Consider the following 18,028-nt stretch of genomic DNA (forward strand, 5'->3'; position numbering starts at 1 on the left):
TATGTATCCTCCTATGCGATGCTTAAAACGGAATTCAATTCCACGGGTTACTGCAGTTTTGACGAGACGACAAAGAGACGACGATTATCGCTTTCACGTCTCTGTGTCTCAAAGCTACTCTGCCTCGGCTCAAAATCTCTCTCTGTTCATTCCGCAGAACAATTAGGAACGATTAACAGAATTTTTTGTAATCAGAGATCGTTGTCTTCTCTCGGTATTGACAGTATCGCGTTTCACATTCCGCGAGTCTGCCTAAATTGATAACTGAAATTCAATAGTCGCATTGTTTTCTTTTGCGCTGTTGCATTTGGTTGAATGCTCGAGATATAAACATCACCTGCATGTTCTCAGACGGAGGAATTGATTCGAAGGAGAAAAATTGTTCGTTCGTATGTGACGTTGAGTCCGTAATTAGTATAGCGGAGTTATGCGATCATCGAGATGATCATATAACGCAATTAATAGGCTACTCTAGTACGTTACACCCGGGCAAAATCGTTTGATTCTTGAAGAGCATTTTTTCGCTGTATTACGAGTGGCCACTTCGTTATGCGCTGCGTGATACGTTGTACAGAGGAACTACAGTCTTGCACTCGCTCTGAATTGACGGTAAGTGGTATAGCGGCTATTTATACCTTGGACCCCGAGACGCTCTCTATCCATTCCAGTTAAGTCAGTCATCATCATACTTGGTCTCTAGCAACCTGCCTCGGGGGTGCTTCATTCAGTTTCCCTTAGTACGATGGGGGACGCGCCATTCAGCGTGCGATCCCGAAATTTCTGCATTGAGAGTGTTCTTCTCAAGTCATTATTATAGATATTAAGAGCTCAATAACTCTGAGAAACTGATGAAGAAAAGATCATCCAAATTCGTCAAGAAGTAAAGTCTTTTTCCCTGGATCGCATCACTGTCTACGATAGATAATGATTCTCAAGTTTACTAAAAAAGTGACTGATCCAATCGATTCAGCGCTTGGCGGTACAGTTTCGAGATCGAGGAGAAAGTTCACGCTCTTCTCTCCTTCTCGGTATCTCGCGAGGATGGCGAGCGGTGCGAGGCAGACGCCAACGACGACGACGACGACGACGACAATGTTCGTTCACTTTCCAGCTCTGCCGAGACACGCGCTCTCCTGCTGCGTGCAATGGCGAAAACGTTCCTCTGTACAAACGTACACACATACGCAGACGCGTGTACGACGCGAGACGATCGAGAGCGCATTACGAAGAGAGGCGATTGGGATCGAGCGATCGCGCGGGGTACCGTTACGCGTGCGTACATAGGCCCCGAAGCTCTCCCGGCCACCCGACCACCTCGTGCTGCTCCTCTCTGTATATCGAGATCGCGTTACGGCCAAACCGAACCCACGCTTTCGCATTCCATCGTCGGCGCTCTCGGGGGAAGCCCTCTTCTCCGATTCTCCTTCCTTCGTCCGTCTGCCTGCCTGACCGGCCAGCCGGTCGGCCGGGCCTGATCTTTGTGGATTACCTGTCCGGGCCTTTCCTCCGGGCCTGATTTAAGATCCCATGACAGCCGAAAAATCGCGTCCACGCGCGCCAGAGGCATAAAACTCTGCGAAATTCCGCGAAGAAATGATCAAAACCGGGATTATTTCATCTTTACTCGTAAGCTTATACTTAAAAGTCTATTGTAAAAACTGCAGCGGATTGGCGAATCGCTAAGAAATGAAAGTATATATTATAAAAACGTAAACGTGTGTTTTACAATCGCGCTAGCAATTGGTATAGTTCGCTTTAATTATCGGTTATCTTCCCGGTGGGGAAATCCCCGATGAATCACGATACGCCTGGCGCTGTTCGGTCGCGAAAATTCCGCTAGATTTTATGAGCCGAGTTAATTATAAAGCTTATTGACCGCAGGATACCATGCATGAATTTATGAAGTGCACTTTATCGAACGTGCAACGTTCGTAACACAGTAACGGTATAGGGGCCAGGCATTTACGAGTTAATAAATTTTAAGTGGCCGCGCGCATTGGGTTCGTAACTAAATAAGTCACTCAGGTTGCCGGTTCGAATAAGCGCCGGAAATACCGCATGCCGCAAGACATATCATCGTGCAATGTTAGAATTTTTATGTTCGCGACTGAAATATTTGTGGCTCCCGAGAAATCGTATTCCTGAGTTATTCATCGGTGACGTAACGATAAAGCAAGAATCGCTGGGAACATGTTTAATTTATAAGAATATTACACACACAAAGTACACTTGTACCGTTAAAATCGGACGTTTCGTATGTAACTTAAGTACATAATACTTAAGTAGCTATATTAATATAGCAGACCCAATATAGTTCCGTAACATGAAACCTGCCCCTCCGGACGTACGTAATACCGTATTGCACAGCAGTATAGCGCATTGCGCTTCCGTATAACTGGAGCGGCGAATGTGTATCGGGTTCGTTATCAGACCTCATCAGCGCTCGTAAAACTTCTTAATTGATCGGAGAGGCGGGTGTTCCCTTTTCGCCGAACGACTCTCTCAGTACACCTTTCGCGATCTTTATTATACATATGCAGACATCGCGTTTACGATCTTAATATTTGTTCTCGTCGACGTGCGAAGATGTCCGCCTGCGATATGTTATATTTAATTATTTCGTATCAGAGGTGTATTGGAAGTCGCGATATCATCATTAAGATCTAAAATCTAAAAATTAAAATCTAAAAACATCTCAGAATTTCATTTTCTCTGATCCACGTGATACGTGATTCCGAGAGACGTTATCGCTACAAATCTGGCGATATATCTACTGCGGGAAAACTGGTGCTCGAGATTATGGGCGAACAGATTAGATCGATAAGCCTCATGCAATACAAATGTCTTGTAACTCGTCCTATCCGTCATATATAATGTATCAGTGCTGTCTAACGCAAGTAACACCCGACTCTCCTCACCGTGCTCGCGTGCGATACGTTCACCATGGATGGCAATTGACGCCTACGATCATTCAATGATTGCGGATAATCGATAGGTTCCGGTAGCCCATGTCAAGGGTATGAAGCGCTCGCGACGAGTCGTAGTCTTGTTCTCGCAAATAATTATCTAATTCATCTTCGTACAGTCTCTCGGGAAATTGTGCGTCGCGGCTACGTGTGCAGTCGTTGCGGCCGGCGTCGCGTCGTGTTACTCGATTTTAAGTGATTTTCGCTGGCATAACTGCCGCTACATTATTGCTTTTTTAACGCTGCACTTTCTATCGGACCGGTCCCGCGATTTTCTCGATCGGCGCAACCGGTGGCTCTATACTAATAACTTAACTGCTACTTTGCCGAGCGCCCGGGGTTACTCGTCGTAGGTTTTTCGAGGCGTATGCTAATTTCTCGGTACGCTTTTGCCGTTTATGCTAATCAGCGCCTCGGGCGTGTTTATGGCAAAGTTTGCCTGATACACGATAAAAAACTGCACTGCCTGCACCAAAGGTTACCTAGCCATCGGAGTATTTTTTTTTTTTAAGACATTACAAGGTGTTAAATCTTGCATTCTGCCTGCATTGTGTACTATCTTGAAATATGATTATTATCGAGGATATCTTCGACTCGATCGTTATTTTAAAAAAAGAAGAGAAAAATATTTATTAATTTTCAATGAATATCGTAATTATTGTAACTTAAATCTTCAGGGACAATATGTCATCTTATGATCTTCGAAAAGATCCTCTTTTCACAATTTCAATAGAAATCTGATCACCCCAAGGAATTCTAGAGTTCGCGATATACGTTCTCGAGAAGCTCTGATGAATTAAGTGTAAAAAATAAAAATCCGAAGATACGGAGTAAATATTGCAGTTTTATTAGACAGAAATTGGTAATAATTCTTTTCAATTGAGATTGCGAGTTAGAGTCGTGATGCTCTTTAATAAAGCTCTCGAGACGTTATCTGGAACTCTTGAGAAGACTGTCAGATATCCGAGAAAAATATTTTAGCCATGGGAAAACTTCACAGAGATCGCGTTGCGTCCACTTGACGCAAGCGTTTGTTATGACGAGATGCTAGGAGTTCGCATATGTATGCGACTCTCGATGTCGATGCTGGCTTAGATGTATAAATAAAGCGCCTCGCACTCTCGCCTCTTGCAAAGTTACGGTAATTATTTTAATCAATGCCGTAATAAGGATGTTGCCGACAACCGTCGCACACGAACAATCGCTTCTTACGTGCATTAACGAACGAACTGCACAAGAGCTCTCTCCCTCCGCGATGCGTTCATGCTTTATGAACGTATCGCTAACTCACGCTCGTGTAGATGGAACAGCTTCGACGCGAGCAGAGTTATGAATGGAATGGAGAGACGACAAAACCGGCACGCATCGCGCGATGGCATTAATGCATATCGCGGTTGCGTGTACAGCCACCGAGGAATTACCGTGTGTAATTTCTGTCTATTCTTCTCGAGAGATTATTACCCGAATTTTTGGTCTGCGGCTTTCCATATTAAGACGTAAAAAAAAAATTAAATTTTTTTAAATGCTTTTTAACATATTTTTCGAGATTCGTGGAATATTAAATGTCTTTTCACATCTATAAAGCGCACAAGACCGGCAGAGCATCTGGTTGCATATCGCCTCGATACGTTTTGCATAACCACCTCGCGTGGTCGCTGCGCTGTCCTTTTCTCCTTTCGCTGCGAGCAAAAGGCAGAGAGCAATTATCCTCTCTTCCAGAGCGCACGCATTCTCCCTACCGAAAGGGTTGCGTGCGCCGCGCCCGCCCGACGAGTTCATTGAACCGGCGAGAGTGGCTGCGAATAGCTGCAGCCACTTTGCACGCTCTGCGCAACCACCCTTCCATTTCTTCCTCTATCGTTTTTTTTCTCAAATGCTCGCGTAACCTCTCGGTTTGTTTCTCGGCGAAAGGATACCGAAAAAGGGGGGAAAAAGGCGATTCGAGAGAGGAACGAGAAACGAGGACAAGCGGAAGGGCGCTCAGGAAGGGTGGGTGGATGGGTGCAGTTGGCGGTATCAAAAACAAGGAAAGCCTTTGTCAGCCGGGTCTCCCCGTGCGGCGGCGGGCAAGGGCAGAAGCGCGGAATATAATGGGGCACGTGTTCGGCCGAGCTGCGCTAATGACACGGTTTCGCGGAGCTCTCGATGCCGCATTGTCCCCGCAAACTCTTTTATGCCGCCTCCGTCTCCGCCGTCGTTTTCGCCGTATTGTGAAACGGCTGGTACGTGTTTGCATTCGCGCGCGGACTTGGCTCCCCGTTATATCTCTGCCTGTACGCGATCCCCGGGAATAATAGCCGTCCCGCGATTGTCCGAGAGGTCGATGAAGTCGCCGGGAATCGATAAGATCTACCTTATGCAAAGAATTAATTAAATTCTTTAGCCATAGAATTAAATCTCTACCTATTGGATTCTTTCCTGACAAATGTACCCTAGCTGTGAAAAAAATGTCTGCTATTAAATGTAAAACGTGTCGAAATAGTATCGGAAAACAATGTTCTCCCGTGCAACGGATTTCAGTTTTGTCTAATTTAACATATTTGCGCAACTTCCCGGGATATTTGCGATCCTTCCATGCTGAAGGAGCGTAAATAATATTGCAAATTATCACAGATGCTTAACGCTTTCGCCGACCGTTTAGACTCTTTAGACATTTACGCATATCCTGAGGTCTAAGCCGACGATTAGCATACATTTTCGGTGGTACAGCATATTTGAGGTAGCGCGTGAAAAATCGCGCATCTGCTCGCTCCCTCGCATCGCCTTATTCGGACACGTCGAACGTGCTCGTGTGCATAGACGGTGTGTGAGCGTGTCCGTCCGCGTTCGCCCATTTGCGTCGAACGGGCACTACGCGTCGTTTATCGCGATGTGCGTGCGTACGTACGTACGTACGTACGTACGTACGTACGTACACGCGCGCACAGGGAAATCGCGGAACCGTGGAACCGTGCACGTGTTTACGGTAACTTCCCGTGCGCCCGGGCACGGGTGCATAATAGGCATATTTCGATGGAGGAAAGGGTGCCCCACATCGCAGCATTAACGAGCTAAATTCGTGCGCCAGTCATGCACGATGCAACAGTGTGCGGTCGAACAACGGACCGACGTAAATCTCCTCGAAAATCGCATGGTTGGCCTTGAAATAACGATGTATACTAGAGTAAAATAAACAGTCCGTAGAATTGACTTTTTTTAAAAACGTATTTACTAAAGGCCCATTAATTCACATCGCAAGAGGATGCATTTATACGTGTTTGAGCGGTTTGCATTACGCAAGCAATTATTAATATATATCCTTGAGGAGATTCGCTATTAGGGAGACGTCAGACCGCGTCCGCGCCGTTAAAATATATGAAATATACGAAATAATAAAGGATAACGCGATATGATTACGTAAGGTACATTGATTAATGTAATTGTTGGAAGTTCCGGCGGGCACGGAAATAACGCTTGTAATTATGACTTGCGTTTCCCACACCGTTCCGGTACGAATTACATGTACGCGGGTATTTTATTCGTACGCATCGTAATATCACTACATTGTGTATGCATTATTGTATTATTAGTATAAATTGTGGTCGCGAGTCTATTCGCGTATACGTGTAGCGATTCCGCAGCGCGCGCTGGCTTTGCGAGAAAGCATCTGACGCAATTGTCGGATAATCCCCGTTGTATCTCGAAAGACGTTTATGATGATAGACAGGCAGAATAAACGCGGTGAAAAGGAAGCTATGGGAAATTCATAACGGCGCGTTCCTGAAACAAAGCGGGACATCACTTTTTTTTCCACACTCTCCCATATACTTGGCTTGAATACGTGGGAGTCAGGGCGTTTTCAGCGTGTCAGCACTAGGTGATGGAAAGTAGGATCCACAAGCGCGCCGTACGATCTCGCTTGTCAAATCAAATGGAGATTGCCAGACGTGGAAAAAAAAACATCACGTGTAAGACGGCGATTGCTTAGGCTAACGTGGAAAATCCGAACACGAAGAGAGATACCCGCGGGCTAAAGAAAGCGTGTCCGAATCGCGCATAGAACGTCTAGTAAACATATATATTCTTTTAATGACGCACTTGATACGTTCTCGCGTAATAGAGTGCTCCGTTTCATCGAGAGATATCTCGTTTACCGTTTAATATCGGTATCGCCGATACATTATTAAGTCATATCGGATTCTTTCATTTCGTGAACGTTTCTATTTTTGTTTCAGACACGCCTCTATCACCGATGGGGCCTTCGTCGCCGAGTCAGGAAGGTCTATTCACGGATCTTCGGCTTCTGTCCTTGGAGAAGCAGCTCAATATCGAACTGAAGGTAGAATCCGCCTGTTAAAGAGACTATTGAATTACACACATTTCAAAATAACAAGCAGACAATCGCGATATCCGCGAACACGGATGACATTCACGTGATATCGAATTGTCACGCTATCATTTTTAGCAACAGTTGTCGCGATATCGGAGAATATCGATAACGAATGTCCTCTTCAGTAATAATTATATATCGCGGTACTTGATAATGTAGATTCAGAATATAAATTCTCGCAGAGTCATGTACAACGTTTTCCGAGTGATTACGCAGAACTTCGGTAGTTCTCTTTCACTTTTCTTGTATCAGCCTCGCGTGAGTCAGCGCAGTGAGTCGCTCGCAGTTTTTCTCCTACTAAAAATAATCTCTCGTTACATCACGCGGGGATTTGAAGTAATTAGACTAACGCGCCTGAACTCCTTGCAGTTATTACTTGTTAATGCAGCAGAAGCGTTAATTGTCTGCAATTATACCTTCCTCCTCCTCCTTTCGCTTTTTGATAAAATGGTTGGTTTTTTTTTACATACACTGGATGCACCAAATCGAGGAGAGAACTTTCAATAATGTATAGTAGAATTTTAATAAAATAATACATGTAAAACGTCATCTCATTCGTTTTATATCACGATAGGTCAAGCAGGGTGCTGAAAACATGATACAGAGTTTAACGAGTGGCCATCGCGACAAAAAGCTGCTACAGGAGGCTCAACAAATGCTTGATGATTCCCGCGCCAAAATCGAGTTCCTACGTATGCGGATTATGAAGGTGCGCCAGGCACGGCAGCAACAACAACGAGGCGATGCGCCACCACCGAACGGCGAAACAGCTAGCAACAAAGGTATACATGTCGGTTGTTATTAATAACAATTTATGTATACAAACCGAACTACAGAGAAAGAAAATAATTGAAAGAATATTCCAAAATATTTTTCTATAAGTAAAATAATCGATTCTCGTATATTGATTGTAACAAACTTAAAGAGTTGTACTAGCATAAATTTGCGATATTACACGCGCAGATTAAGAATCTGGCTAAAACGCTGCGCTTATTTAAATATTGATACACGCTATCAGAAAGTTCCGCTAAATTCTGTCGAACATACATGCGTATGGTCAGCTTTATCGTTGTAATTGTTTGAACAATCACAGTTAAGCTGTATACATTTCATTGTTAACGTTGAAGTTTACGGAATGAAGACAGTGAGCTGACATTTACTGCGGTAATGAAACCGTTTCAGAACACGGTATACATTCGTATCTCACCCAGGAATTTCTGCCGAGTATTCAGTATAAAAGTACAATGTTGCGTAGTGTGTTCGTTATTGTAGTAAATGGCGTTTCTTGGAAGGAAGCGCTTTGTTCGTCGAAGGATATATTCGTTACGCATGTAATGGTTTACTTTTTCTCGCTATAAAGCGTGGGTGGATATACGTTACGTAAGAAGATAATCATGCACCGTTGATAAATGAAAGCTCTGTAATGTAACGGTTAGCGTTGCGAGTGTGATATTTTTGTCGAATGTAACGCGAACAATAAATGTAATGCTTTTACAGACAGGTACGAGCCTAGCTTGGAGCTCGCGTTGGAGGAAAGGGTGGAAGAGCTGCGGCATCGATTACGAATAGAGGCAGCTGTCGTGGAAGGTGCCAAGAACGTGATACGTCTTCTACAAAGTGCCAAAGTCGCTGATAAGAAGGCCTTAACCGAGGTAGGTCATTTCTTCTTTAATTCGTTATCTGTCAACGTAGAAACGGAAGTCTGCGCATGACACGCAATCTGCGAAAGGCACTTTGTATGTGTAGCTTTAAAGGAAGCTATTTACGTCACTTCGCCGACAGAACTGTTTCGAAATGATAATAACGAGGAAATTGTCCGACTTCATCTTTCTCGGTGAAAATATAAAATGCGCAGACAATTTCCGTTTCTAGTGCAACAAGACGAATTTTTTTTCCTTTAAATTAGCAAACGCAATATATAAGAATATCCTATTGCCAATCAAAAGTTTTTATTTTTTTTAATTAAACGGATCGTGTTTTCTATAAAATTGTTGGGCTGTTATAAGTTGATTGATTAGGAACGCGTTTTCTGTAAATCGGCCAATTTATAACAGTTCTCACAAATTAGCGTTGGAGTCTGAGCGAACGGTAATGTGATTTCGGCGAGGGTGTCCGCTGCGCCGCGCCGATACGAAAACGACTTCTTGTCGACAGCCGGATCGCGCGGGCGACGTTGGCGGCGTAATGCATGTCGACGTGGACTCCGGAGGGTCGGTGGCGGCGTATACGCGCCTCTCTCAAAATAGCTCTTCGAATACCCGCGCTACCCCGCCGTTTCTCGTGACGCCTTTTCGGGTCGCGCTTAGTTACCGTCTCTCGAGGAGAACTGGCATCACCCAGTATCGTAAGCACCGCGATAAACCGACGACATGTGCACCGGCCGACTGCGAAGGAGGCGCCCGTGGAATGTATACGTCCGTCAAGTGGACATTCAAGAAGATATCGACCACGCATTCGGATAATCGTGGCTGTTAATTATGATTTGAACCCGAAGACTGACACGAAGCCGCCCAATGATCGTAGCCCGTTCGGAGTTGCTCCGTCGCTCTCTTCTCGAACGCTGCGCTCCAAAGAAGACTGACGTCTGCTTCAGAATCGATTTAAGCTGTCAGGATACTTGTATACTAACTGGACGCTCAAACGTTTCTGATCGAGCCATAAACAATCCGTTACTTAGCGGAAGTTTGAATCTTGTTTGATTCTTGGATGCTTGGATGTGTGCGAGTCACTCAGAGATAATTGACCCGCCTTTTAGATTGTGCTAAATAATTTCACGCTCACGTAAGATATCCGTGTTTCGAATATTCTCGACTACCGGCGATTATCGAGACTGAATAGTCTACAACTATAATTGAAATTTTTTAAGCAACTTGATTTTTGTATCATAGTGTATCTCGCTTGACTGTTCATTATTATTGCACACAATTATTGCGTCGATGACTGTCGAGCGTATGAAAAATGCCTTATTCCAAATTATATTCTTAGAGCGACTGTACGTTGCTCCAAATTTATATTGTGCTAATTATACACATTTCGCTATATTGCTCAGTTTATTGCCTTACGAGAGATGAAAACTGCGGTGGTTGCAACAATCGCAGAAGTATTGTGTAATATGCAACGATGAAATCACACATTATAACTGTTTTACGTTCGTACAAGAAAAATATTGATTATGTAGAGAAATAGAATGCAAAGCGACGATCACTGTGTCACGTCGAAGTTGAATCTTCTTCAGGTATCGGCGCTAAAATTTTGCGCCGTTAAGGCGGAAAGAAACGCACTCGGATAGTTCTCGAACACACGGGAACCCGAAAATAGATCAGTGGCGATGCAATACCGCAGTATTACCATCCTTCCGGGAAAAACTGCGCCACGGACGAGATCGTGAAGCACGAGCGGCTCAACTCTTAAATAGACATTATTATATAAGATTACTTTTCAACATATTACGGAATCGGGTGAGGAATTAGATGAACGATCGCGGGTGTTGCACGTAATCGCCGGCATTTTGTGTACGTTCGAACAGAGAGACTTCAAATCCATGAACAGAAGAAGGATAGGGACGAGAGAACCGCATCATCGTCTCTTCGGTACGGAGGAGGAGAGAACAGATCGCTCGGAAGTGTTCTCCTGCCAGCAGAGCCGATTGGATAACAATAATGTCGTGCGGTGGATGAAGGCGCGGCGGAGGTTGAGGGGGAAGAGAGGCGCGAGATGTACGGACGTCAGGATAATTCGGGCGACGGTAGCTCGAGCCAGGTGCCACCGTGGCTCGTGCGCGCCGAAGTCACGATTCGCCACGGCGACGCGGTGACCTCCGAGACCGTGCGAATGCCTCCGGGTACCACCACCACTACTGATGCGGGCGGCATCCGCATGATATGCCGTTGGAACACGAGCGAGCCCAACTCGACGTCGACGCCGACGCCGACGCCGACTACGTCCAATGCGTTCCTGTCGGGTAGTACCGCCGGCGGCTTCGGCTTTCAACGGGGCAATATACTTTTCACGTCCACACCTCCCGAGAGACCGTCTCAGAAGTCATCAAGCGGGTCATACACTCTGCCGCGTTCGGGCTCGTCTGGCAATGACGACTCCATCTCGTCCAGAGGCCGAGCGAACGTTTCCGACTCCGGCTACAACAGCGAACAGTTCTCACATACGTATTCGACCTTGCCTGCACGACTCTCGTCCCAAGAGTACAATCGTCGATGTAAGAGCACGTGCAGAATCGTGCTTTCCACCGCGGGCGCGGATAAACTGAATTCCGAGAAAGCCACGTCCGCCGAATTCTCGAAGATAACCCCGTCCATCGATCAGTGGCACCGTCGACCCTCGCACCAACACATCTTTTCGCGCCATCAATTCAGCACGGTCCCGGAGGTCTGCGAGGATTGTGCGGAAGGAAGCGCGTCGAGTGCCTTCACCACGCACTTTTGTACTCGCGTCGCGGAAAAGACTACGAATAGCAGCAGGTCCACCGCGGTAAGCAAGGACGCGGCATCGCAAACCACCGACATCGAATCGGTCCGCTCGTCGTCGACTGTGAACAGCAGCAGAATTCGGAGGAAATCTGGCACTGGTGCTTACCAACGTAGCGAGCAGAAACAGGAGGTGAGTCATCATTATGGATTCTGCAATATGTAGTAAACGTATGCAACAGAGTATTCACTATGAACGCAACGGTCGTCTTCTTCCAGCAGGAAATCAGATCGCCCCCGGCGTCAACTGAGAATACCAGTACCGGTCCTCCGGCTGATCCAGAGAAATCGGATTCATCCGCAAAAGAAGACAGCAGTAAGCGCAAGTCGCGGACGGTACATATTGACGTGTACTGTACAGGATCCGATGACGACGTCAGCACAGATACGATCAGCGAGGATGAACGCAGCACGCCCATGACCGTCTTCGAGAACGAGAACGTCAAAGTCACTCACACTCAAGCGACGGACGACTTGCCACGAGGATTCCAAGACGCAAACGCATTTCTGAAGCGTAGCGCCGAACGACGATGCGCGAGTTTCAGAAACGCGCCGATGAGGATGCCTTCGTTGGCCAGCTCGAAGGGATACGACAGCGACGAGGTTTTGAGTTCCCTTTACCCCTCGCGATTCAGCTCATACAGCGGGATACGAGACCTCGATTCCGTTCCGTGGTCCGCGGTGTCATCCAGCACGGCTCTTTCACCATGCGATTATGATTCAACCATGACGTCGTCGAAGGACACATTTTCCGATATTGAGTCTCTGATCAATAATAAATCTGGCTTAACGCCTTGCGACAGCTTTGAATATGCTAATGTCACGGATCGTGATAGAATACGGAAAATGGATATTTTGGCGAAAGCTGGTAATGAAAGAAACAAAACCTGGCGATCGCCGCAAATTGAACGGAAGCATCTGCTACAGAACAGAAAGATGAGGGAATACTTCAAGAAACACGAGATAAATTGGTCGTCCGGGGAGAGTGCCGAGGATTCCGACGAAAGCGGAGCAGTCGGTTGGAGTTTTGTATCCGGCGATGACAAATCACGATTTGTTAAAAGAGATTCGATCGTCCGTCGTACGAGCAAGGGTCAAATAGAGGAATTTAACGCGACTAATTTAAGCTCGGAGCATAGAAATGCTCAAGAGGAATGTTCTCAGTTTGCGACACGCAGAGATTACGTTCCATATACGAATGTTTTACGCGATCGTATCGGTCCGTTCGGATCGAAGAGCCCGTCTCCCCTTCCTTCGACCATACCCTCCCGCGTAACGTCTCCCTTCACTACACCGTATGGAGAAAAAACTGATCATATCGTAAAAGCCTCAAAATTTGGAGCAGTAATCAATGCGTTTCGAAAACCTGGACATCACATAGGCCCCTCGAAAAATCCGACTTGTTCGTGCGAGCATTGTCGAAGCTACTTCGAGGACGGAGCGAGAGGACGGTCCTCTTCGTTGAGCGAACTTGAACGTCATCCAGCATTCAAATCGCGAAAAGAGTGACACCTGATTTCATTAGCTTTTGAGGATTTTAAATATATTGATTCTTTTTTAGTTTTTACAAGACGACAAACGCTTTCCACTTTATTTATGTTGTAAGATTGTATGCGTAAAAAATTGCGTTCCACTGCAATCATGGCGATTGAGGACAATGTAAACTTGTATATTGTGATTTGTGTGCTTTAATTTATATTTCTTAAAGTATTCCATATATATTCTATATACGTATAGCTTTTTTATCTAAATTAATTATTATGAGGGCTGCTACATTCTGCTGAAAATTGAGCATTTATAAAAATTAACAATGATGTATTATATTGATTGCATCGTCAATAAATATTATGTCGAATATTGTTTGTGTGTCTACATATATGTATAATCCCTTGTTTACGTAAAATTAGTATTAAAACCTCTTATCTCTTAATCGCAATATCTTTTGTTACATAAATCATTAATCATTAATCATAAATTACTACAGGCTCAAGCAAGCCTCGCGGAATCCAGCAGAAAATTGGACTTACTCAGATTGTCCCTTGAGCTCAGAAGACAAGAGCTACCTCCCGACAGCGGTACTGCAGCTCAGTTAAAGAGAGAATTAGCTAGCGTACAGTCGGCTAGTCCAGTTCCTGTTACGTATACATCATTACAACCGTTTCGCGGTCCTTTGGAAGGTAAAGCCACTGTACCAGCTTCAGTATCGAGATGTGCCGCTGTTACAGGACAATTAGAGGTATGTCGAAGACTGTGCAACCAAGTGACCGACAGTATTATTTCTGTTGTATTATATGCCGTAATTTGTTTAGGTAAGATTAATGGGATGTCAAGACTTAGCAGAAGAAGTGCCTGGCCGTACGAGGAGGGAACATCCTGCTAGTCCTGATTTACGTAGCTTCGTTAAAGGTGTCACAGGACGCAGCTCAAGCAAATCATATAGCGTGAAAGACGAAACAAGCAGTAAGTTTTCGATATTTTGAGAGTAACATCTGTATCTTTGACTCTTTTATTAATTCTTTTATTAATCTAATCTTTTATTAATCGTTTATTTTCAGATGATATCATGGCAGTTATAAAATTGGATAATCAAACCGTAGGACAAACTAGTTGGCGTCCATGTTCCCAACAAGCTTGGGACCAAAGGTAGTGTTAATACTAATTGATCAATTAATACAACTCAATTATCTTCATAATGTCATGTGTCCAATAAAAATTTCTAGGTTTTCTATTGAACTTGATAAATCGAGAGAACTTGAAATAGGCATTTATTGGAAAGATTGGCGATCTCTTTGTGCGGTCAAGTTTTTACGTTTAGAAGAATTTATTGATGACGTTCGACACGGCATGGCTCTACAATTGGAACCGCAAGGCCTCTTATTCGCAGAAATAAAATTCTTAAATCCAATGATTTCGCGAAAGCCTAAATTACAGCGTCAACGCAAGATCTTTAAGCAACAAGTGAAAAATTTCCCAAGAGCAAATCAAATGAACATAAATGTCGCGACTTGGGGTAGGTTGCTTAAACGTTCGGCGCCTTCATTGCACAATTCCTCCAGAAACTCTGAGAGTCCGCCGTCAGGTAAAGATTCAATCTCATCTGCGTATAATGCAAAGTCTTACCAAGATATCTTATATATTTTGATTTGCAGGACCACAACCGTTGCAACTTGTGTTTGATACCTCAGTAGAAGATAAGCCTGAAACTCCCGGCGAAGTGCCCGATCCGGAGAAAGGAGGATTGGGTGGCGCACGGCCTTTGAATATGTCAACATCAAGTAATAGTAGTCCAACTCTGCCACGTCCTCCGGAGCATCCTCCCCCACCGCCACCAATTGTGACAAAGAAACCCTCTCCGCCTGCACCTACACCACCTCCTAAATTGGATCAAGAGGTAAAAGTCTTCATATATGCGTGTTTTTTAATATCAACATCATTATATTCTAAATGAAAGAGCTCACGTGTAGATACTCAATATTATTTGTTATAAATGCTGTTTATTGCGTTATACGTATTTGTCAATCTTTGCTTTTGATGTAAAGATAAAACTGCCTAATGTCACACATCGTAACGTAATCGTTACAAGTATATGATATGATATTATGTGTGGAAAATTTTTATTATGCTACAAATATTTACTATACTCATTATATTTTTATGATATTATTCCTACTTTTAATCACTCAAGAAAATTATAGCAATATGTATTAGAATCTCAAGGCTGGGAATCTTGGTTATGGGATAGAACAATTTTTAAAATAAATGTATGATATGATAATTAGATACATTTTTTATAAAGTTATAATTCTAGTGAATGTATATATACATATATATCTTGATGCGGCATGTTATCAGATATATTATGTATTTCTGTAATTATAAAAAAGTAGTTTAGTTTAATTTGCACTTGCTTTAAGAGAATATCTCGTAGTCATTACACACAAATTCTTTATTAAATGGAAATACAGGTTTCCTGTTTTCTAGTAGCTGTATTATATAAATTATTTTACGATAAATACAATTTTATTTTCTTGCACAATCGATTGCACAATCGAAAACAATATATACATATATATATTTACACTGTCCTTTCAATTTTTCAAAATCAACAAATCCAAACTCCCTATTATAAATGATAAATCACAAGTTATAGAATTATTATAGAATAAATACATATTTCAAAATCCAAATTATATATTAGTTATATAGCCATGCATGTGTTCAATATCGGTGCGCAATATAAAATTTACGACAGTTTCAATCAAACATTAGAGCTAAAGAGGTAGTAATGTAGTTGCAGAGTGCATTAAGGGAGTTTGATTTTCTGCACAACGAGGAAAAGGGCGGGCCTCAGGGTGCAAACTTGAGGCCCCTTGTGACAGAGCCCCGCCCTGTGCTGATTGCACCACCCTCTCCACGCACACCCTCGCCCCAACCTGTCGTCGAGTTTCCTGAGGATGAGGTACATACCCTCCACATACACACAACATTGCTTTGCTTGCTTTAGTATGTTGCATGCAAATACTGAAGAAACATGTAATCCTTTGTAATGCTTTTATCTTATATTGTAAGCTATTTTATTTTTATCTTTATAAAATATTATCTTATACATTTATCTTATATTAATCTCTACTTTCTCTCCGAATCTTTCGTCCATGCATTGCATGTATTTCTAATTATATTAAAATATATGCTACCTAGACATAAAATTAATAACCATACGAAAATTTGAATAATTAAGATATTGCAGTTAACCTGTTATTGTCTAAGATCTAGGACACATTTAAAGTGTCTTATTTTTCCAATATAATTCTATTTAACTAACATATAATTCTTATATTTTTATGTAATTACTTTTAACATATATATTTAACTAACTTATAATGATACGTTAAAACATGCATTTGTACGTAATTGGTTGTTTCAATTAAACCTTTCTGTCCTTCAGGTTGTATACGAAATGCCAGTTAGACCTCTTCAGTATAGAGATAGTGCCTACGAGTCAAGAAGGCATTCTCAGCTCACTGGTATGACTTTGGAGAACTTTAGACTACTCTCCGTACTCGGGCGTGGACATTTCGGCAAAGTAATACTGTCGCAATATAGAAACACGGGAGAGTACTTTGCAATTAAGGCCTTGAAGAAGGGAGATATTATAGCTCGAGATGAAGTGGAGTCATTGCTTTCTGAGAAGAGAATATTCGAAGTAGCAAACACGACGCGCCATCCTTTCCTCGTTAACTTATTTGCGTGTTTTCAAACTGAGGTACCGATAATAGTTCTCTAGTGTTTCTGGTACAATTTGTAAGATATGAGAGAATAAGAAAGATGAATTCTTTTTAGGCACATGTATGTTTTGTGATGGAATATGCAGCTGGCGGTGATCTTATGATGCATATACATGCTGATGTTTTTGGGGAGCCACGCGCTGTGTTCTATTCCGCTTGTGTGGTTCTCGGATTACAATACTTGCACGAAAATCGTATTATTTACAGGTATGTAATATATACACTAAGTATAATCCAGCAATATACATATATATATTTAATATATTTCATGATATACTTTATTTACAGAGACTTGAAATTAGATAATCTGCTATTAGATACGGAAGGTTATGTTAAAATCGCAGATTTTGGTTTATGTAAAGAAGGTATGGGATTTGGCGAGCGAACAGGCACATTCTGCGGAACTCCTGAGTTCTTAGCGCCCGAAGTGCTGACAGACACTACTTATACGCGAGCTGTAGATTGGTGGGGTCTTGGAGTCTTAATATTTGAAATGTTGGTTGGAGAGGTAATTTCAGTGCTTTAAAATATTATATATTATGTTTAAAATATATTTATATTGAATATTAAGTAAAAATGTAATGTGTTTCAGTCCCCTTTCCCAGGTGATGACGAAGAAGAAGTGTTTGATTCCATTGTCAATGACGAAGTACGATATCCGAGATTCCTTTCTTTGGAAGCAATTGCAATTATGAGAAGAGTAAGTATCCTTGTTTTACTACTTTTTTTGTTTCTCTAACATAAAACTTATCCACATGTTTTCTCTATAATAGTTACTCAGAAAGAATCCAGATAGGAGACTAGGTAGTAGTGAAAGAGACGCTGAAGATGTTAAGAAACAAGCATTTTTCAGACACATAGCTTGGGATGATTTACTTTTAAGACGCGTGAAACCACCTTTTGTACCAGTAATTGTAAGTATCACTT

At 43.0% G+C, this 18,028-nt stretch overlaps 2 protein-coding genes across 5 annotated transcripts in view; both read left to right on the forward strand.

Moving 5' to 3' along the window:
- The window catches only part of Pkn (serine/threonine-protein kinase N), a 30,507-nt gene that overhangs the window by 7,648 nt on the left and 4,831 nt on the right, over positions 1-18,028 (forward strand). For 2 of the 3 annotated variants that reach the window (XM_071784555.1, XM_071784554.1), the window contains exons 4-17: positions 7,181-7,284; positions 7,910-8,117; positions 8,833-8,987; positions 13,801-14,052; positions 14,126-14,276; positions 14,372-14,459; positions 14,537-14,895; positions 14,966-15,207; positions 16,108-16,275; positions 16,762-17,079; positions 17,157-17,308; positions 17,390-17,609; positions 17,694-17,801; positions 17,875-18,015. In XM_071784555.1, coding sequence (XP_071640656.1) covers positions 7,181-7,284; positions 7,910-8,117; positions 8,833-8,987; positions 13,801-14,052; positions 14,126-14,276; positions 14,372-14,459; positions 14,537-14,895; positions 14,966-15,207; positions 16,108-16,275; positions 16,762-17,079; positions 17,157-17,308; positions 17,390-17,609; positions 17,694-17,801; positions 17,875-18,015 — 2,666 coding nt within the window. The remainder of the gene's footprint in view (positions 1-7,180; positions 7,285-7,909; positions 8,118-8,832; positions 8,988-13,800; positions 14,053-14,125; positions 14,277-14,371; positions 14,460-14,536; positions 14,896-14,965; positions 15,208-16,107; positions 16,276-16,761; positions 17,080-17,156; positions 17,309-17,389; positions 17,610-17,693; positions 17,802-17,874; positions 18,016-18,028) is intronic. The other variant, XM_071784556.1, reaches the window with a different exon arrangement.
- On the forward strand, positions 9,543-13,673 carry LOC139816810 (uncharacterized). 2 transcript variants are annotated; one of them, XM_071784558.1, is made up of 2 exons: positions 9,543-11,949; positions 12,039-13,673. In XM_071784558.1, the coding sequence occupies exons 1-2, from the start codon at positions 11,050-11,052 to the stop codon at positions 13,323-13,325; spliced, it is 2,187 nt and encodes a 728-aa protein (XP_071640659.1). In that variant the 5' UTR covers positions 9,543-11,049; the 3' UTR covers positions 13,326-13,673. The 2 variants fall into 2 exon arrangements, with proteins under 2 accessions (XP_071640659.1, XP_071640658.1); XM_071784557.1 differs by having other exon boundaries at positions 9,559-11,949; positions 12,036-13,673.

Source organism: Temnothorax longispinosus, chromosome 7 (assembly GCF_030848805.1).
Source record: "Temnothorax longispinosus isolate EJ_2023e chromosome 7, Tlon_JGU_v1, whole genome shotgun sequence".
Taxonomy (NCBI): Eukaryota; Metazoa; Arthropoda; class Insecta; order Hymenoptera; family Formicidae; genus Temnothorax; species Temnothorax longispinosus.

What these genes read in the sequence shown, in the direction of transcription:
- LOC139816810 (XM_071784557.1), top strand. Translation starts at nt 11,050, where the DNA reads ATGTACGGACGTCAGGATAATTCGGGCGACGGTAGCTCGAGCCAGGTG. An exon ending in GTAGCGAGCAGAAACAGGAG is followed by an intron (nt 11,950 to 12,035) that starts GTGAGTCATCAT and finishes GTCTTCTTCCAG; the next exon opens with CAGGAAATCAGATCGCCCCC.